This window comes from Ursus arctos, unplaced genomic scaffold, assembly GCF_023065955.2.
Source record: "Ursus arctos isolate Adak ecotype North America unplaced genomic scaffold, UrsArc2.0 scaffold_9, whole genome shotgun sequence".
NCBI classification, from domain to species: domain Eukaryota; kingdom Metazoa; phylum Chordata; class Mammalia; order Carnivora; family Ursidae; genus Ursus; species Ursus arctos.
In genome coordinates this window covers 32,428,761-32,450,205 of record NW_026623111.1, presented here as the reverse complement: position 1 = coordinate 32,450,205, position 21,445 = coordinate 32,428,761, and the positions used below count along the sequence as shown (strand labels likewise).

General features: G+C 45.6%; 1 protein-coding gene across 25 annotated transcripts in view; it reads left to right on the top strand.

The window, feature by feature from the left end:
- The window catches only part of APBB2 (amyloid beta precursor protein binding family B member 2), a 357,775-nt gene that overhangs the window by 313,545 nt on the left and 22,785 nt on the right, over positions 1-21,445 (top strand). Inside the window, exon 1 of one of the 25 annotated variants that reach the window (XM_044387692.3) lies at positions 8,550-20,415. The exons of 23 other annotated variants lie outside the window; for them this stretch is intronic. In XM_044387692.3, the coding sequence (XP_044243627.3) occupies positions 20,392-20,415 (24 nt within the window). In that variant the 5' untranslated portion in view covers positions 8,550-20,391. Of the gene's footprint in view, positions 1-8,549; positions 20,416-21,445 lie in introns of those variants that run through there. One more of the 25 variants, XM_057309772.1, reaches the window with a different exon arrangement.

Here is a 21,445-nt window from a genome sequence, read left to right as displayed (position 1 = left end):
CTGAATCAGCTGTCTGATAATTAATTAGTATAATTAACTCATATATAGGAAAAGACTATAGTTTGTAAGAAAGAGAAGGTTTTTTTGTTTTGTTTTGTTTTGTTTTGTTTTGTTTGGCAGGTGAAGCAATCTATAAGTGCCGGAAATAAAAATAAAAGGGGCATCATCTCAGAGGACATGAGCCTCACATGTGAACTTTGTGTGGCACGAATTTCATTGAGTGAGCTCAGTGGGGCATTTAGGCAGATGAAAATCCAGGTTGATCTTAGCTGGCCCACTAAAGGACCAGCTTGCTGTATGTGCTCTATGCTTAATTTCTTTTCTGTTTATTTGTTTAATTTGTTAAAAAAGAGCAGAAGATTTGGAGAATGAGATGGGCTTGAGTTCTGGTTTCACCTCTTATAAATAAATTCGCTCATTCTCTCTGAGCCTGTTTTGTTTGTGAAAAGGAAATGGTAATAATTTGCCAACTTAATACAGCTCGTAGGATAATGAAATGATGGATATGAACAGACATTTGTTCCTATCTGAAGATACAGAACTGTTCGTACATGAAGATATAAAGTGCTGCACAAATGTTAGTAATTAGTAGTTATATCAGTCTACACAAACAGGACACGAATAGTTCATATTAATTGCATGACCAAAGGGCCATTCTGGTAGATCAAAGATCCACAAAATTTTCCTGTAAATATTTTAGCTTTTGCGGATCATTCTGTCTGTCTTGACTACTCAACTCTGCCACTGTTAGGCAAAAGCAGGCCCAGACAAGATCTAAATGAAGGGCTATGGTCGTGTTCCAGTAAGGTCTTATTTATGAAAACAAGCAGAGCTATGCTAGATAATGTATAAAATTCCTCTGAAATGCCATTCTCTTTCACCATTAGGGACTCCGGCTGAGCACGAAGATAAGACAGATATGAGCATGTATGGACAATGTTTTTATTTAAACTCAACACCAAAGGATCAGAATGCTGGCAAATTTCATCCGTTTTAACTTTCCGTAGTTCCCTGACATCGCTGACCTCTCTTTGGCAGATGAGGGCACCTAAGTGGAACAGGGGAGGCAAAGTGTGGAGAAGGAGGAATTCAAGGTTAAGTAAGGTTACGGATCAAAACATGCTTCCTGGCCCTGGAAGTGGTGATAACAGGGTAGACTCCTGTTTAAACTCTTCTCTGGGATTCAGCCTCAACAGCGAGCTCCTACGAGCAGAGTTTTGTGACCACAAGAAATTAAGTGGTTCTCTTTAGTTATTTCTTGAAGATCACTGGTATGCTCAGGTCTGTGAACATTGGAAAACTGAATTAAACCATCAGAGTTTTAGGAAACCCATCAAAAGACAGTTGTCTGTTCATCTTAAAAGGGAACTTAAGGGACACCCGGGTGGCTCAGTCAGTTAAGCGTCTGCCTTTGGCTCGAGTCATGATCCCAGGGTCCTGGAATCAAGTCCCACATCAGGCTCCCCACTCAGCAGGAGTCTGCTTCTCCCCCTGCCTCTGTCCGCACCCTGCTCGTACTCTCTCTCTCTTTTTTTCTCTCTCTCAAATAAATAAATCTTTTTTTTTTAAAGAGGAAGTTAATCATAAGCCATGAATAAAATCTATAAGCATTCACATGTAGGTTTTTGTGTGAACATGAGGTTCCACTTCTTTTGGGCAAATACCTAGGAGGGGGGCTGCTGAGTTGTATGGGAACAGTACGTTTAGCTTTGTAAGAAACTGCCAGACCACTCTTTGAAGTAACCGCCGTTTTGCATCCCCAGCAACAGTGTAAGAGTTCCAGTTGTCCGGCGTCCTCAGCAGTACTTGGTGCGGCCAGGGTTTTGTGGGGCTTTGTTGCTGTTATTCAGCATTCTAAAATGTGTGATCTGGTAACCCACATACTTTGAATCTGCATCTCCTTAATGAATAATGATAGTCAGCATCGTTCACGTGCTTAATGAAAACCATGTGTCTTCTTTGGCGATGTAGCTGCTGAAATTTTTGCCCGTTTAAAATATTGGGTTGTTTTTCTTACTGCTTTATTCATAATTGCCCCAAACTGGCAACAACACAAGTATCCATCACTGGTAGACGGATAAACACACTGTGTAGTACGTCCCTGCAAGGAAATTCTCAGCAATAAAAAGGATTGAACCACTGATACACTCAACATTTGTGCTAAGTGAAAGCAGCAAGATTCTAAAGCTATGTGTGATTCCATGTATGGTATTTGCAAAAAGGCAAAACGATAGGGACAACTCCAGGGAAAGTGCAGTTGATTTCAGGAACTTCTTTTTGCCTCACTCTACCAGTCCCTACCCTCTGATCCCTGCGCCCACTTTCTCAGCCCTGGATTTATTATCAGTTTAAGCTTGAGTTTCTAATGCAGAAACACAAACGTGATTTTTTTGGTAATTTTAATCATCGAAATTGCCAGACAGTAGGCATGTTGCATGGCCCTCCGATTTCATTCCTGAGTGGACATGGAGACACCCTGGCTATCTTTATCCTCACACTTTCAGGCTCCCTGCACCTCCCTGCAATTCTACCTGCCAGGGGGTTGCATAGGGAGATGGTTGAACAGATGCGTTTTAAGACCTGAGTGCTGAACTGGTTCTGATAGGATTCTGAATCATAGTAACGGTGTATGCTCACCTCCCACCACCTAGCAGTTGGGAACAGGAAAACTAGTGGGTGAGGTGGGGGGAAAAGGGATAAGTCTGATTTCTTCATAGTACAGTGAATGCCAGGGAAATGCCCACTGTCTTCGGTCTAGTGGGAGGTTGTGTCTGCTGAATCTTGCATGCAGGAAATGAGCTCTGCTCCCTGACTAGGGTTTGGAAATGATTTCCACTTACAAAAACTTTCTGTTGTACACATCTGTTATAAATCACCCTTGCAATTTATGGGGCAGAATGTGAAGTCTTCGGGCCATCAGACAGGAGGATTTTTTTTCTTTTCAAAATTTTCATTAGAGCATACTATAGTCAAACCTGGAGGGGTTTTATTTTTTATTTATCTTTTAGAAGATTTTATTTATTTATTAGAGGAGCACGAGCTGGTAGAGCGGCAGAAGGAGAGGGAGAAGCAGACTCCCTGCTGAGCAGGAAGCCCGATGCGGGGCTTGATCCCAGGACCTTGGGATCATGACCTCAGCTGAAGGCAGAGGCTTAACTGACTGAGTCACCCAGGCGCCCCAAACCTGGAGGGGTTTTAGAATAAAGGTCCCATCCTTTCTGTGAGTGCAAGTGAAGCTTCTGCTATATCTGATGTTCTGTGGGACGATGGGGGTTTTCTTTTATAAAGTCATGTTGCAGCGTGCTCTAAGAGCAGCCATCCGTGGTACACAGTCCTTTATAATAAGTCGGGAAGTATTACTCTCCGTGCACAACTCCCTGGCTTTTGTTGTTCGAGTTCATTGTAGGTCTGAGTTTGCATTCCTTTTTGCTGTTTATTTGCCTTTGTGGCCATTTGGGGGCTAATTGACATCGGGGTTCTTGCAGTGCGAAGTGAAGTCTCTGGGCTAGAGCATCCACATCACCTGGGAGCTTTTTAGAAATGCAGGTCCCACCCCAAACCTACTGAATCAGACGTGGCATTTGAACAAATCCCCAGAGGATGCATTTGCACACTGCAGTTTGAAAGGCACTGATCTAGGTCAGGGGCCTGCCCAAACATCCCACCTGCTCTATTGATAACCTTGTTGGGATCATGTGTGACCCCCAGAATTGCATCCTTGGTGATCCTACATCCAGGTAGGTGTGAGTGTGGGGGCATGCCACTTTACTACAATGGGATTAATTTAGTAAGTGCTCCCTGCTGAGCTGGGCACTGAAGATACCAAAACCAACTAAGGCATGGTTGAGTTTCCAGGAGCTCAGAGTCTAGTCAGGGACACAGAAGCAGCCACAATATTGCACTGGCCGTTGACTTTATCTGTGTCATTTGACTGCCTTCATCCACACAGGTCCAGTCCCTTGTCTGGAAACATTTCTCAGTGTACAGTCCACTGGCCACCTGCCTCCAAATCCTTCAGGTGCATATATGAAAAGAGTTGGGGGGCGTTCGCCCCGGACCTACCAAGTCATACTTTTGGACTGAGCCCTGACATCTTCATTTTAATGATTATTATGCACATTATAATTTGAGAACCACTGACCTGGGTGCTGCCTTGATATCCTTAGTGATTATGCAAGGTGATACAAAGGAATGTTTAAATACAACTTCCAATATTTAAGGAATCATTTGGAGTTTTCCTCATCCTAAATTCAGGGATAGTTTCCAGTGGCCTCCAAGTTCAAAGCTGCTTTTATCTTTGGGTGAGACGATGCACAGATCTTTGTGGATGGTATTCAAGGATTGTTTGAATTCATATTTATATATTTTCTAGCAGCATGTTTTCTAGGAGCAAATGAAAATGCTTTTGTTCTATAATGAGTTAACAGTGTGAACATTGTTATGACAGTCCTGTGACTTTCTTGTTTAATGTTTATACTCATCTAATCAAACAAATTGAAATTGGATTATGGCTGTTGCACATTATAGCAGTTATTATCCAGTTTAAATGCAGGTCTGAAGGAAATAAAATTGATTTTTCTATGCTACTTGGGGACATCATAGGTTATGAGTGTGCTGGTTGAATTTTCAATTAGGTTTGTGTGGAGGAGAGAAAGATTAGTGGTTGTGGTTTTTATTTTATTTTCTTAATGTATTATGTAAATAAACTATAATCTTTCATTCTAATTAGGGAATCAGATGACTTTTAAAAGTTTGGCGATCTGCTTCCACACTTTTATTTAAAGCATGTCAGGTTTAAAGCGGATAATAATTTTGAGGAACATTTTTATTTTTAAAAAGAAAGTAATGGAATCGTACACCATTATAACAGTTACTGCAGTAACAGGTACCTTATTTTTCAGGGAATCAACTGTAATATGTACCAGAATTTCATAGATGGCTGAACGTATCTATTTCTCTTAAGATTTTATTTATTTATTTTGAGAGAGAGAGAGAGAGAGAACATGAGTAGGGGGCAGGGGCAGAAGGGGAAGGAGAGGCAGGTTCCCCTGCCTGAGTAGGGGGCCTGACACAGGGACGTGGGGCTTAATCCCGGGACTTGGAGATCACAACCTGAGCCAAAGGCAGATGCTTAACTGACTGAGCCACCCGGGCGCCCCTGAACCTTTCTTTCTATGAACCAAATCTTTTTTTTTTTTTATTTGCCTTCATTCTGCAAATGCCTTCTGCGTACTTGCTCTATGGAAGCACTGTGCCCTGCACGGGGGCTTCAGAGTTTATCTAGCATAGGTCGTTCACAAAGACGTTTCAATGCCACTGACTGCTGGGAAAGCAGAGTGATAGGCCAGAGAACACAACAGCAAGAAAGAATGGCGAGCCCTGATGAGCAGGAAAAGGCTTCACGGAAGAGGTGACTTTTGATCTGGGCCTGGACTCAGAAGTAGGAGTTGGCAAAATGAAAATGTATTCTTTAAATTGTAAAGGCACTGCATGTTCTTTACATGCTCATTTGAAAAGGACCTACAGAAAAAAAATATTAATTTATTAAATTTGATCCTTATTCAAATATGTATCAAGCACTAACTGTGTGTCAGGAAATGTGGCTGATGCTGAAAATACAGTGGGGAATCGTCCACAAGCACAGTCTTCAGTTCACTAATTCACTGGAAAGACAGAACCCACTGCAAGCTATTACACTCACAGTTATGGTTTATCACAGCTAAAAGATACAGCAGGACCTAGGGCACAGTCCAGGAAATTTCCAGACATGGAGCTTCGGTTGTCCTCTCCCTGTGGAGTCATGGACAGCATAACTTTTCCAGGATCGATGTGTGACGATATGCACAGAGTATTGCCAACCAGGGAGGCTCATCTGAGCCTTGGGGCTCCATCACATAGGCATGGTTGATGACCCATGTGGTTGACCTTAGTCTCTAGCCCCTCCAGAGGTGGAATTGATGCCAAATAACCTGAAGTCCCTACCTTAAATCACATCGTTAGACTATCTAGTGTGACCCAAGACCTGCAGGCAAACAAAACACTAGTGTTGGGCATGACATTCCATGGTCTTGGAGATTACCTCCAGAAGCCAAGCAGAAAAGGCCCGACCTCTCTTTGGCCAAGGTTGACTTCTTTACAGGAACAAAACCAAGTGTATAAAACTCAACATAAAATGAAGGAGAAGAGGACTATAAAGAAAAAAAATCCCAGATCCTGGGGAATGGAGGGTGTGGGGGGCGTGGAACTGCAGGTAGGAAGATTTTTCTCAAGGAAGTGGACGGAGATACGAAGGAGGAAAGGGATCAGCCAGGTGAGCAGTGCAGTGAAGAGCATTTCAGAAGAAGGAAACAGATGGTGCCAAGGCTGAGGTGGGAAGTAGCTGGGCACGTTCCAGAAACTGGAAGATGAGGCTGGTGCAGAGAGAAGTAAGAGGGACCATGATTGCCGCATTGATTAGAGAGAGAATAAGGACCAGATCTTGGGTGGCCTCAGAGACCCTGGAAATGATTATGGACTGCATCTCCAGTCAGTGAGAAGCCATTGTAGGGTTTTAAAGGCTGAGCGTGGATGCTCAGGTTGGTGATTTGTGACACACGGGTCGCCGCTGTGAGAATCGCCAGTCGGGAATGAAAATGGAACGAGGGAGACTGCTGGAAGACTGTTTCAGCCATCTTGATGAGAGAGGACGGTGGCGGGATGTAGGGTGGAGGCAGCGGAGTTGGAGAGAGGGGGAGGAGTTGGAGAGAACAGTGGAAGGTAGAGTTGGCAGGACTTGTCCAGCATGCCGTCCCTGCCAGCAGAGGCCCAGCTGTCACATGGCGCTGTCACCTCTAGGCATCTGGCAGCTCTGTCTGATTTGTTGCTTCCACCCTGCTGTAGGCAGCCAGGCTCACTAGAATTATGGGTAAGGAAGGAAGGGCACCCTCTGAAGGGGTGACAGGTGGGATTCTGTGAAATCAGTTCACATCTCCAGATTTGCCTCTTCGGACTGCTGAACCCCAAGCCCCAAATTCACCCCCCACTTCCAGCGTAGGTTGCGTTCCGAACAGTGGTGGTTGCCAGCAGTGAACTGTAAACAGCTTTTCTGAATAGCGGAGGTATAGATTCAGATATACCCTAAGCTAAAACATGTCCCCCTTGAAAAACAACTGATAGCCAGAAAAGCCTAATACAGAGTTGTCAGCACAGAGCCCAGCCTTTAGAAGAGCTTAGTAAATGTTGAACAAATGAGTAGATGTTTAATCTGCTTTTAAAACATGAACATTGAAAGAGTTTCCAGTACACCTGTGGTGTGTTTTACTAAACTCAGACAAAGGGGCGCCTGGGTGGCTCAGTCAGTTAAGCGTCTGCCTTTGGCTCAGGTCATGATCCCGGGGTGCTGGGATCAAGCCCCGAGTCAGGCTCCCTGCTCAGTGGAGCGTCTGCTTCTCCCTCTCCTTCTGCTCTTCCCCTCTGCTCATGCTCACACTCTCTCTCACGCTGTATCCCTCTCTCAAATAAATAAAATCTTTTAAAAAAAAAGAAAAAAAGACAAGACCTCCTAGTTGCATACTCCCTTGAATTTCTATGTGTATTTCGTAAATACTGTGTATGGTACTTTGAAGATAGCAGAAAACATGACTGATGTCCCCTTCTATTTTAGTCAGTGACTGGCCAGCACTCATTTAAAACGCTGTCACTTAGCCAACTGGACACTTTCCTGCTTCTATGTATGAGTGTTTCTCACCTAGAGAAGACAGTGTTGGGACGCCAGTGTCATCTTAGCTCCAAGTCAGCACTAAACAAAAGGTGCTTTGAGAGAGCCAGGATTGGAAAGGTGTGTAGGGGTGAACTACTTGCTGTTAAGTGTTTCGTATAAATTGGCAGGGAATCTGCGAAAAATACCTTTCAGCTCCGTTCAAAACTTGCTGCCTTAACAAACTACAGTTTGCTGCTGCTTTGTCTTGACATCGCAAAGGCTTTCTGGCTGTGGGTTGCAGTGCCCCTCCCCTCCCGCCCCTGCCACCTGCTCCACCCCCGCACCCTCCAGCATGGATCGGGCTGGGTCTGTTAGGAACCAGAAACCAAGTCCAGGTCGTCAACTTTCTAAAGCGGTTCAACAGGATTTGAACGAACTTTCCAAGTCCTGAGAGTCCCAAATGGGAGATGTTCGTCCTATAATTTGGGGTTTGTTGGGGATGACGGGATTCTACCCGGCTCTTTGCTCGCCTTGGGCCAGGTCTCTGGCAGCTGGGAGCACCTGGCGGGGGCACCTGAGGGGCACACCTGGCGGGGGGCGGGGCGGGCGGGGCGGGTCCGCCGCAACAGCCAATGGCGGCGGCGGCGGCGGGCGGAGAGCTGAGAGCGCCCGCGGGCCCGCGCGGACGCCGGGAGGCGCGGACGCCTCTCGCTTCAACTTGAGACGGAAGGAAAGCTTGGCTGCTGGTGCGAGCGAGCGGCCGCGGCGGGCGGGCTGGCGTGGTCACCGCTGTCCTCGTCCCAGCGCCGGGGCGGCCCGGGAGGTGAGAGACGTGGGGAGGGGCGGCGGGCCTTTGTCTGCAGGTGCGTGCGGAGGGGACGAGCGGGGTCCGAGCCCGAGCCGGCTCGCGGGCACAGCGAGGCGGGCCCGGGAGACCCGCGGGACAAAGGCTGCGTCCTCCCTTTCCCCGGAGTCGGCGCTTAGCGAAGTGCCGGGTCGTGGGCGACTGGAAGGGCTGAGGAGGAGTCTTTCTGCCTCGCTGGAGAGAAGGGTGATGGTTGGAGGGATTGGAGGGGTGGGGTTGGGTAGGGTGGGATGCAGGAATCTTTTGATCCCAGTTGACCAGCGCAGCAGGAGGCTGCTCAGTGGTGGGCTGTTCCGATGCTCTGCACTGGGCATTTCTCTTGCGGCCAGTGTTACAATTGAGTAAATGAGTGCATTCATCTCACATGCCCTCTGGTGAATCCACATTTATGTCTTCTTGTCTATTAGGAGTGAAAAACAATTGCAGGATCTTGGTAATCCAATTTTTGGATTAAAAGCAATGTTCTTTGGTGTAGAGAGGCTGTGCATTTACAAATAACTGTAGCCATAGGATTTAGAATATCTGTGTGGCTTCCATGTGAGAAAATGTTTCAGATTCCCAAAATGTAGAAAATCAGCCAACCTATCACCTCCTTGCTCTTGGCAATCAAAAGGGAGTTTTTTTTAAAAAAAAGAAAAAAGGGGTGCTTGGGTGGCTCAGTCGTTAAGCGTCTGCCTTCCACTCAGATCATGATCCCAGGGTCCTGGGATTGAGCCCCACATTAGGCTCCTTGCTCAGCGGGGAGCCTGCTTCTCCCTCTGCCTGCTGCTCCCCTGGTCATGCTTGCTGTCTCTCTCTGTCTGTCAAATAAGTAAATAAAACCTTTTAAAAAAGAAAAACAGGATGGAAATATTGCATACAACATTCAATTGGCTTCTCGGGGAATCTGTGCCTTCTCTCTCCATTATCTGTTTCCCTGTACCAGTATTGTAACCAGGCACGTTTATTGATTCCCTAATTAATGTGTGGCTGTGAATCTTCATTACTGCCTTGGGTAGGAGAAGGCGGAGGAGCAGGCAATCCCATTAGTCTTTTTCTTTCTTTTTGTAACTGCAGCGGCAGCCTGGCTTGGACTAGAATCCGGAATGGTGGGTTGTGTTTGCTTTCCTCATATTCTCATTTTGGTTTCCTTAGATCATTGCTCAGTTTCTCCTCCAGCCTTACTCTGACACAAAAGCAGTTTGCAAGTGTTCTTCCTAAAGTTCAGATCTTTGCCACTGCCTGTCAGTTGGTGCTGGTTTGTGAAAGGAGTTTTTTGGTGTCCTGAAGCCTCTCCCAGGGACTTAGAAGCATAACGTATTGTGAGGAAAACAGCCTTAAATCCTTATTTTGTCCATCATTTTGTAAAAGTTTTTGGTGGCTGCGTTGGCCAGAATGAAATGTGAATAAAAAGATGAATGGGGGAAAGACTTTCCACAAAGCATCAGCCATTATGGTCGAAGAAGGCCCTGTGGTTCTCGGCTCAGCAGGGAATGAGGCTGAGAGTGAAGGCATGGGCTCTGTGCTGGGTGGGTCAGGAACCCCACCTTTCTGACACTTGGTGCGTTAATGAGTTCCTCCATCATTGTAGCAAGTCCTAGCTTTTGAGCAATGGGAATAATTTATTTAATAAGTATTTATTGAACAGCTGCTACGTGCTGGGCATTGGCAGTAGTGATTAAAATGGGAAATGCAACAAGTACCCATTTAATTTCTTGGAGCTCACATAATGCTGTCAGAGGACCCGTTTCAGATCTTTTGAACTGGAACACACCTGCGAAAGCGAATGGATAACACTGAGGTGAGGCAAGAGGGTGTTGCTGCTGACTGCTGCCTTGGAGGCCCGCTGAGCCCAAGACTGTAGGTGCACACAGGTGGGGCCAAGGTCACCTCCTCTCCAAGGGTGGAGGAAGTAATCAGACCATTGTGTCAGTTTTTTTGCACCTGCATCCCTTGATGATGGATACCTCTCAGAGGAGTCTGGGACTGCAAGGAGGGCCAGAAGTTGAGTTCTAAAAGTGTTTGAACAGGGACGTTGTTTATTTGGATGTGGTCATTCCAGTCTGTTTCAAAAACTATCAGTCACGCAGTCTCCTGGTCTCACTTCAACAGCTTTCATCTTGAACAACTCCCCAGGGAAATAAATTCCATTCTGTACCACTGACTGAGCAGAGCTTTCCATCTGTCCACAGTCTCCCGAGTGTGAAGAGGTGACTCCTAGATTTAGAGACCTGGAGCACAGTTGAAAAACACCTGTTTACTCTCTCTGTAGTTTTCATGGGGTGGTATTTTTGGTTTGTTTTGCCTTTTTTTTTTTTAAGAGTGTATTGATGATATAACTTCTTACTCATCTGGGTTTCCAGACTTTTCCACAAATCCCTAGGGTTACATGAAAACATACTAAATAGTAGTGTAACTTAATCTTTTCTAAATGCCTATTTTACTCACAGACTATAACATTTTTGAGAAATCCTTAGACCTTTGGGTTCTTCTGGCCCTAATATAATACCTGGCATAGGATGCTGTCCATACATAATTCAGTTTGTTGAATGGGCAGATGAATTAATACAGATGAAAATACTTCATTTTCTATTTGGAGGGTTTAACTGTGGCCATCCCAAGTACTTGACATTTATTTTGATCTATAGATTCTTTTGCTGTTCAGCGGGTGTTCCACATCTGCGTGCCAGGTGTCCTGTGAGGCACATGATGGAATGAGACAGACAAGGTGCACAGAGGCAGGACAGAAGCCAGAAGGACCATAGGGAGCATGATGATCTAGGGTGCCATGAAGTGCCATGAAGATGCTCGGTGGCGTGGAGAATGCAACAGAGTAGTTCAATGGGGAAAGGGGCCACCAAGAGGCGGTCCATCCAAGGAGGTGATATTTGAGCTGAACCAGAAGGCTGAGAAGAAGCCAGTGGGGAGCAAGTAGGAAGCTCTGAGGCAGAGGAGCACACAGCACGTTCTAGGATCGGAGAGGAGGCTGGCATGGTTGGAGGCAGGAGCGAGGGGGCCAGTGGTCTGCACTGGGGTGGACGAGGCAGGTGGGGACAAGATTCTGTGGGGCTTTTTGGCTGTGGTTGAAGGTTTGGGTTTTCTTTTTAATGCCATGAGAAGCCTTTGAAGGGTGGTAACCAGGGAAATGCCGTGATCTAATTTATTTCATAAAAAAAGATCTCCGTGAATGCTGTGAAGGAGGGTGGATGTCAGGAGTGGAAGCTAAGGGACCCACTAGCAAGTCCCAGTCCAGGAAAGATCAAAGCTGTGGCAGAGGGGAGGAAGGGAAGTGGGTCGTGGAGATGGAGTGGGCAAAACTGACTACGGTAGATGCAAGAAGGGGTGTAGTCTAGGACCGCCCCTGGATGTTTAGATTCCTTGTTGATTTCTGTTTGAAATACAGATGAAAGGAAATAATGCCTGTTTAAGGACAAAGTTATCAAACAATGAAGCAGCTCAGTTTCAGTTTATGTTGTAGCAAGACCTTGACTTAATTTTGTTTTAGTCTCCATCGTGGGTGAGCGGACCTGTCCCGTGGAGTGCTGTGCGTATGGCCATCTTTCCAGGACATTTGCACCCTTCATTGCCCTGCCTCGCCTTCTCAACTGGTAGCAGACCTTTGAGCATTGTCTTTGTTCTGTCATAAAAATAAAGGATCAGCGTAAGAAAGAAGACAGGTTTAAGCTTTAATCCATATAGAATTACTCCACCTTTGTTCCCCTTTTATAAGAAACCATTGATAATTGCATTTTAAGTCATTTATTTCACATGGGACATTCTTTAGAGTCCCAACAACTGATATATTGTCACAAACAAAATTTGTTCCGTATGTATCTCAAATCAGAGTAAAATTCCTTGGTAACCTTGTGGGAAAATCACTGAGCAATCTGTGAGCTAGAAAAGGCCTTTCCTTGTGCCTGTAAAGTATGGAAATGAAGTCTGTGGTTTCTGATGGGATTTGTGTGCACCCTCCCACCTTCAGAAGTATGAACTTGAAAGCTTACAGTGTCTTTGCCAGTTAACTTTGGTTTTGAAACCAACTCTGGTTTCATTTTGCCCAAAAAAAAAAAAAAAAAATACTGCTGCTGAAGATACTCCTTCTGTAGTCAGAATTTTAGGCTCGAGGAGAGATAAAAGTGACGGGGCTGCCAGCCCTTCTGACCTGGGTGCCTGGACTAGTTACCCTGGAACATAGAAGCTTGTCTGGGGATGAATAAATTATGACAGTTGAAATAATTATGATCGAGGAAAAGCAGCTGCAGAGAGCACAGTTGACAATCGGGGCTGATTTGGCCTGATTCTGTCAGGTCGAAGCATGCATCTGTTTGTCAGGTTACATGAAAATGCTGTTTGCAAGAAGTCTAGTGTGGTCTCCGGCCCCCTACCCCCCCTCCCCCCACCCAAGAAAAACATTCATAGCCTGCGTGTGACCTTTTTGAAATAAAATGGTTGAGGCAGAGCTCCATACTGACTCTGACTCTCATGTCGGACGTACGTGCAAGATTTCAGTTGAGCAAAAGGTGTTTTTGGTTCTGAAGAAGCTACAAACTGGAAGCTCTCTTATTCCCTCGTCTGGATGGAATCGTTTCTAGCTGGCTTTGCAGTCTGTCACCCGTCGCAAGGATCATTCCAGCAGCTCAGGCTGCCGTACGGTTTAGTGTGCACCCGGTTGAATGCTCTGCTCTTCCCATCTCGCAGTTCTTCCTTCTTCACACAGACCCCCAGTTTCATCTTGCACTGGGCGTCACCAGTTCTTTAGTTGCTGCGAATCTCAGTGTTTGTCTGCCTTGTATGTTGTACCCCTGAATCAGGGTGTCGTCTAAGGGTTTTGGCACTTTCTCTGGAAAAGGCCTGATATTAAATAGCGGGGCTCTGGGGTCATGTCATCTTTGTTGCAGATACTGTTTTCCAAGTTCTGTCCTCCGAGCACAAGAGCAGCCATAGATGGTAGGAAACGAATGGGCGTGGCCATGTTCAGTGATACTTTATAAAAACAGACAGACGGGGCAGATGGCCTGGGGCCCTGGGGCCATGGTTTTTCACCCCTGATTTAAAGGACCCGAGTGGAACCCACAGCGACAGCTGAAAGAGGGACCTTGTCCTTCGAAAGGAAGAAGGTTCAGTCACTTTTGGCCAGCCATGCAGTTTTCTGAAAACCAGCCTCCAAAACGGATTCCCGGAGAAGGTCAGGCTGTTTGGGGTACTTCTGTGACAAACCATTATTCAAACACCCCAAGCCCACCCTTAAGCTTCTTCAAGGTGATATCTTTATTCTGTTTGTCAAATATGAACACATATGGACAATAAGAGGAAGGTAAATTCAGATAGTAAAAACAGAATGCTACTGTAAGGGGATTGTGGTTTTTGTTTTTTAAAGATTTCTTATATTCATCGGAAAAGAAAAAGGCTGGAATAAAGAGACTAGCTGCATAGAAAAGTAACCTTACTGAACAGGAAGGATGGGTGTTCTTTCAAATTGTATTATAAAGTTAACTGCTGTTAAGACAGCCTGGTCCCTCTGGAATGCTCTGTGATGCTTCACGATGCAGTTCTTCATACTTCCTCTGCCTCGGCGGATATGGAAATGTGTTGTCCGGCGTGTTTTCCCTAAATGATAAGCAAAGGTTTATTTCTTTTAGAGTACAGATATAAAGAAAATTATCCGGGGAGTTGATAAGTCTTGATAGAAATCAATATACAATAGAAATTTATATATTGATTTCCTCAGGAGCAGAGGAGCCGTTTTTCATTTAGACAAATGTTCTGAAGAAGGAATCTAGTTAGGGGCTCTGGAAACATTATTGTTGTTTCTGCTGGAGATGATCAAAGTATAGATTTGCTTCACTTCAGATAGAGTCACAAGAGATTGATAATCTTTTCAGAACTCTCCTCCTGCCCATTCACATGAAATATGTTTTATTAACATAGTTTCAGATGACATGAAAAAGGAATGTGAGCTGAAGTCATTTTTAAAGTGCCATCTGTGTAAACAACAGCGGGAGAAAACGAAATCCAGCCAACTCCCTATTATTCCCAGCATCACTGCCTTAGGTTCTTACCAATGTGATCAGGAGTAAGGAGGGGGGAGTTCTTTGTTTACCCTAGTTAGTTATTCTTTCATTCATTCAAAAATATGTATTGATTATGCGACACCATGTGCCAGGCAGTGGTGAGTGAATACTGAGGGTGGTGAGTCAACACAGCAGGAAAAGTTCCTGCTCCCACAGATTTCTCCTTTTTTGTGAGGTAGAAGGAAGAACAATAGAAAAGCAGATTAGTTTTAGTTGGCTGCAGGGGTTGGCAATGACTGGGTGGCCCAGAGGGGTTTTCTGGAGGTGATAACAAAAAGGAGGAATCCTCCCTAGGAGATGTGGGGGCAGACGGGATCCAGGCAGTGGGAAGACTGAGCACAGAAGTTCCAAGGCAGAAACAGGCACATGTGTTTTGAGAACAGAAGGATGGGAGTGTGGCTGGAGCCCAGCAGGCTTTGGGTGAGGTGGAAAGTGAGGTCAGAGAGAGACAGGTGGGGAGTTTGGGAGGGGATCATAAACAGGGTAGCAACAGGATAATTGGCTGCTGTGTAAAGGATGAAACCCTCAGCCTTTGCCTGGGAAGGTTGTTTTGACCGAACAGATAACTTTTTGTCACCTGGTCCAGCGGTGGTGGAACCAAAAATCCAATAGGATAGAGATAGGAGCAGAGAGCTGAGACCACCTCTTTTCGTTGAGGGGTGGGTCCTGAGGAGAGCCCATTAACTGGGAGACAGGTGGGCGCAGTCAGGTGCCAGGTGCTCTAGAACCACACAGTGACGGAGAAGAGACCAGGCAAGTGGACCTGCTGGTTCCTGCTGGACGTCCACCACTGTCTCTTGGTGGGGGTGTTGAGCAATTTAAACTCCTTGCCATCTTGGATTCCTTGTTTGTAAAATGAGTTGTGATGCTCGCCTGCAGGGTTGTGGTGTGGCTTGGCCATAATGTGTGCCAAGAACAAGCCTGGGTGGGCAGCAGATTCAATAAAACGGGAGGGTCGTTGTGGTGATTTTGTTATTAGTCAGTCATGCTGGTGTTGAGTCTATTTTTGTTGAGGTATTACCAAGTTTACAGAATATCAGGAATACTTGTATCCGGATGGAAGTTTCCAGAATTCAAATGATCAAATGTCTTGTCTCTTTGTGTTGGCTACACTAGCACTCCTGTCTGCTCAAAGAAACGGGGATTGGCTATATAGCGATGATCCTAAATCCTCTTGAAAATTTAGAAACAGATCTAAGAATGTGCCTTTCCCGAAAGAGGCCCTCCACATGGCTGGGTGCGTGGGATTGAAGAGAATCCACCCACAGATTCACCATGGTTTTACCTGGGAGTCTTGTCTATATCTTGCTGGTACTTTGTGTCCCATTGAAGAGAATCCACCCACAGATTCACCATGGTTTTACCTGGGAGTCTTGTCTATATCTTGCTGGTACTTTGTGTCCCAGGGGTACTTCTTGCATGGAAATCACTTCTCCAGTGTAGACCTGTCTTCTTCCCTCTTCTGTATCAAAGTCAAAGAGGAGCCTTCTGGGTCTCAAGTAGTTTTTTGTTTTTCCACCCCTATTTTCAGGAAGGAAGCCAGCCCATGGTTTCACAATTCAGATATAATTTACATAATTTCGTCCTTTGATTATGCCCTAAACTTTATACCTTGAAACCGTAGCGTGGCATGACTTATTTCTCACTTGAGACCTAAATGTAAGTTGTATGTGTATTCTCTTTTCACGGATATTCAGAGAAGGACGGATGTGTTGTTGTTGTTGTTGTTTTACTGTAATACAGCCCAGATGAAAGCAGACACTTGTTAATTCTTGTTCTCTTCAAACATGGACTTAAAAAAAAAACAAACCACCTCATTTCCTGGTTGCTCTCAAATATCCCTTTTTCCCTCATTAGTAAGCTGACTGGTAACTATTGTGTCTTCTCTCCAGCGGCATGAGAAAGTCCTTTGTTTAGAAGAATGTGCCTTGAATTTCAATAACCTTATACCACTTTAGATCCTCATCTTCACACTTACTCCTGTTGGAACTCTGACTCCCTGCGTCTGCAAGTTAACAGGCTATGTGGTGCTGGGGGTCAAGAGCAAGGAGGTGGGAAAGGAACTAGCTTGCAAAATAAGGTACACTCCTCAAAGGTGCTTCTGTCACCGTTTGGTCCTGGGAAGGACAGAACGTTTTCCTGAGCTGAATTCTCTGAAACTCCAGACACCAGATGGTAAATTTGCATAAATCCAGAATTCAGTTCAGAGATCTTTTACCTGCAGGAAATGGATCCGAAGGGGGTCCGTTAATGAGTTCCAGGCATTATTGAACCTTTCCCCATCCTGCTAAGGTTGTGCATAAAATTGTGGGTTCATGCATATTTCTTTCTAGGCTATTTTTTTTTTTAAGATTTTATTTATTTATTCGACAGAGATAGAGACAGCCAGCGAGAGAGGGAACACAAGCAGGGGGAGTGGGAGAGGAAGAAGCAGGCTCATAGCGGAGGAGCCTGATGTGGGGCTCGATCCCATAACGCCGGGATCACGCCCTGAGCCGAAAGCAGACGCTTAACCACTGTGCCACCCAGGCGCCCCTCTAGGCTATTTTTATCAGATTCCAAAAGATTCCAGGATCCAAAACAGTTCAGGAAACTTCCTTGCGGCAGACCTCCTTGTTTCACAATTGTTTGGCACACGAGTGGCTCAGCACACACATCGAGCCCACGTCGTGTGCCATCACACCGTGAGCCCTATGGATTAACAGGTGTAATCCCCGTGGCACTCTTAGGGGGTTAGTGCCACTATTACTCCCATTTTACAGATGAATAAACCGAAGAACAAAGAGGCTAAGGGCCTTGACCAAGGGCAAACAACTAAGACAAGTCAGGAATAAGAAACAAAAAACCTTGAAGCGAGGGGAGAAAATAGACCGTGAGTTTCGGGAGTGGGTGTGAGAGCTTTCATGACATAAAGTTTCGTAGTGTTTGCTTCATTGTCGTGTGGAGAGCGCTGGTCTGTGCTGGTGCTCCAAAGACTCAAAGGACCCCCCAGTGATGAAAGACAGGCATCAAAAAGGAGCATGAAACAGAGTTGTGCAAAACTGGAGTGAGAAGCACATTGGCAAGTCTTGGCTCTACTTGGTCGGTTTCTGAGACGTGGAAGGTCGAGTGCCGCATATGAAGTAGGTGGCCGTGCCGGGGAAGAGGGGCCGCGTCCTCCTCCAAAAAGCTGGAACAGACATCGTCATTCTGGCGTGCTATTTATTTTGAGGAATTTCCTATTCATTTGGATGCCCAGCTGCACATGCCAAGTACTTCTGTTATTTCAGGCTTATTTTAATGAAAATTGCCAATTACTCCCACGTTCATTTTCCCAAGACATAGTCGCCGAGAGCATACTGACCAGGCGGCCCTTGGGCATGCAGCTGGTGTGGAATTAATCCTGGAGTTTAATTCTTCCCACTGCATTTACGGTGAGAGGGGAGCGAGCTCTTGGAAGGGTGGGCCTCCTGCAGGAGCCCAGCTTTGGGCTGATGTTTTCTTCCCGGCAAATTTATAAGATGTTCAATCAGTGAAGGAGCTGCCACTTTGACTCTTGTGCATTTTCTGAAAGGCATTTCAAAGATTGCTCTGAAGTCCCTATTTATGGCTGGCTTTTACTGCCACACGCAAATCAAGCAGTGTCTATTAACCCCAAAAGAAAGAACCTTGTTAAAAGTTTGCAGTACCATTTTTCCAAGTTCTGCCTTCAAGGGAAAAACACTATGGCTATGTATCGAGGCTCTTTCCTTAAGTGGATCACTAGTAATGGATCTGATTTAAAATATCCAAGGCTTCAATAATAATTATACTCCAAAGAAGCAGGCTATAGTCTCAGGTCTCTAGATTGACGGTTATCAGGCAAAGTTTTTGCCATACACTAGGCATAGGCTTTTTATTAAGAGTAAAAAATTAAAAGCATCTGGTATAAATGGAAAGCTCGCCAAAGAAATGCTACCAGCTCATTCTTTTTTGTTGTGAGAGTCAAGGCGTTTCAACAGATTCTTTTCTGATAAAAATCTGAGCACTCGGCAATTCCTAAACCGTCTAAAATGAGAAACCAAGATTCGGGTTAAGAGACTTACCTCGCGTTCATTCAACGTGGGACTAGGATCCAGGTCTTTGGATCCTTTGGTGGTGATCTGAAATTGCATCCGTAGACTAACTTTGACAGAAGGGCGTGAGCAGGTGACTTCCCCTCATCCTGCGGTAAACGGTGCCCAGCAAATCTGAAGAGAGGGCCACAGTATTTCCCCCGGTGACCTCCCATCCAACAGAGACATTTCTCTTCCAGTGCCGCCCAGCATGACGCAGCTGAACCCAAAACTGTCAGCTGACTTAGTGATGATAACTGAAACGAGGTGGTTCACCACACGGTGTTACGTGCCGGGTACTCTTTCCACACACCGTCTCATTGAATTTAATTCTCACAATTACCCTGAGCTAGGTGTCCTTATCCCTTTTTCACTGACGAGGAAGCAGGTTTGAAGGGTCACACCACATAACACAGTCTGCCCGGCCCATAGAGGGGGCCCGGGAGAAAGAGAGGGCAAGGAACGCACCCAAGGGAACATGGCTCCCAACAGGCTTGGAACACAGCTCTGTCTACATACTCAGCCTAAAGGACCTCTTTGGGAATTGTCAGCCACCTTCTTCCCCTACAATAGTTCACAGCCCAAAGAAAGGGAGGGAGGTCCCCCTCTACATCTAAAGCCACATCCTTTGCCCCTGTCTTGAACACCTGTGCACAACACCTGTGTAACCGACCGGGTCATTCAGTAGACAAACCATGAGGTGATTCTGCCGGACTGTGAAGGAATATGGGGTGCCCATCATGGGTGCATTGTAAGAAGACTAGGAGTAGAGAGTCCTGCAGACCTACAGTCAAACCTTGACCTCACTGTGTAATGGCTGTGTGACCTTCATGAAATTCTTCAACCTCTCTGAACTTGGTTTCTTTTTTATCAGTGAGAACAGTAAAACTTACTTCATTGGGTTGTTGTTTGGGTGACACAGAGCCAGAGCTCAAGAAAGGGTGGTTTGTTGGGAGTGTCACTGTAGTAGTTGTGTATGTTCGAGTGTTGTCACCTGTGCTGGGGTGCGCTTATCACAGTGGTGTCCCTGAAATAGCAAGGTGGATGTTTGCAAATTTTGGTACAGAAGTCACACGCGCTTATTGTATAATATTCAAACAAATGTATTAAGTAAGATCCTCCATAAGCTCCTCCTCCAGATAACGGTTGACAATCTGAATGTTATATTGTTCCAGATGTTTTACTATGCAGATATTAAAATCCCCCAAACTTTTGTCATGAGTCCATATATCTGCGATTTGGGTTGTTTGCCTGTTTGGTTCCCCCCTTAATAATAGTCATTGAAAGTACCGAGATGCTAATGTTGCGGCTCCAATAATAGGATGTCAGAAGTTAGTAAAAACAGGTAAGGCTGTGTCCGTGTCATCGTTTCTGTACGTTTTTTAGTGGGAGCAGGTGGAGCTGGAAAATGAAGATACAGGCTTTGCCAGTGTTTACTGCAAACAGTTTCCTGTATTTGCCTGCGATATTTTAAGCTTGATTACCTCCCCCGGTTGATATGTTGCCTCTAAACTCAGCTGGCATCTCTTGGCTCCATCGTAACGTGGCTCAAAATACACACTTCTGTGTGACAGAGCTCAGCTAAAATAAGCACCGAAAGGCTACTCATTGCAGCAAAGTTGGGGAATAAGATGGGATGTCCGTGCTCAGCGTTGCTGTTAACGGGACTGTTTCATTTCCTGGATGCCGTGTGAATGCTAACTGTTGTTTCTGCTCTGTTCCCTCATGCCTGCCCGGATTCAGAGAGAGGTAACCAACCGATTTTCACTTCTCCTTCCTCATTGGTGTCTTAAGTGTCTGGCCAAGCTCCCTTGCTTTCTTCACGCCGTATTGCCACCGCCACAACCATCATTGTCTTTGAGAGGCAGAACTTGGTTCTGTTTAACCTTTTATCATCATCATTCTTACGTGTCCTCATTTATCATTTAAAACAGAGTATGGAATTGCATCTGAGTCCCTGACCCTGCGTTGCTTTTGACCCTGTTTGGGGACAGGGACGGGGACGGGCAGGGTGATGAGGTGTAGCAGGAACCAGGCCACTCTCACTAACGGCTGGGAGGCGTCGAATCCAGATGCTGGGGAGGAAACGTGATTAGAAATATTGAAGTTGTGTCCCATGTTGCGTGAGGCTTTTCGTGTTTCTTGAAGAGTCACTATTAGGACTTGATTAAGTTTTATATTCTCTAGAGTTTCATTGGGGAGGGTTGACTCTAGGCTAACAGCCGGCAGGACTGACTCCATTTCAGTCTCGATTATTAACCAAAAAATATGAAATGTGTCTCCTTTCCCACATCTAGATAGACGTAACGGTGGAAAGGATACGACTCTGAAGCGAAAGGCAGGCATTTGTACCTCAGACGTATGTGTTTCCGGTGCTCTGAATGTCAGCCTGTCCGTTTGGCTGACTGGGGGCTTTAAGCTCCACTCTTCCACAGCTTTATCCCTTAAGTAAAGCTCCATTCTTGATGGAAGAAGAAAGTTTTGAAACTCCTCTTTTTGAAAGAACTGTCATGGTTACTGCTTGGCGACGTGAAGAGAGACAAGCAATCGCCTGTTTGTGTTGGGATCCATTTCGGGTGAACTTCTGCCTGGTTGGGGTCGACCTGTCTCCATTGGTGGTGGCCATTTTCCCTCCTCAGGATGAGCTGCTGTCTGTGCTCGGTGCTGAGGAGGGGAAAGGGAGACAGTGTTGGCTGCGTAGGTAACACTTCCAGGATCAGTCTTCCCAAGGGTATGGTTGGGAGAATTTGCAAACTTGACTGACTCTTTCATTACCTTA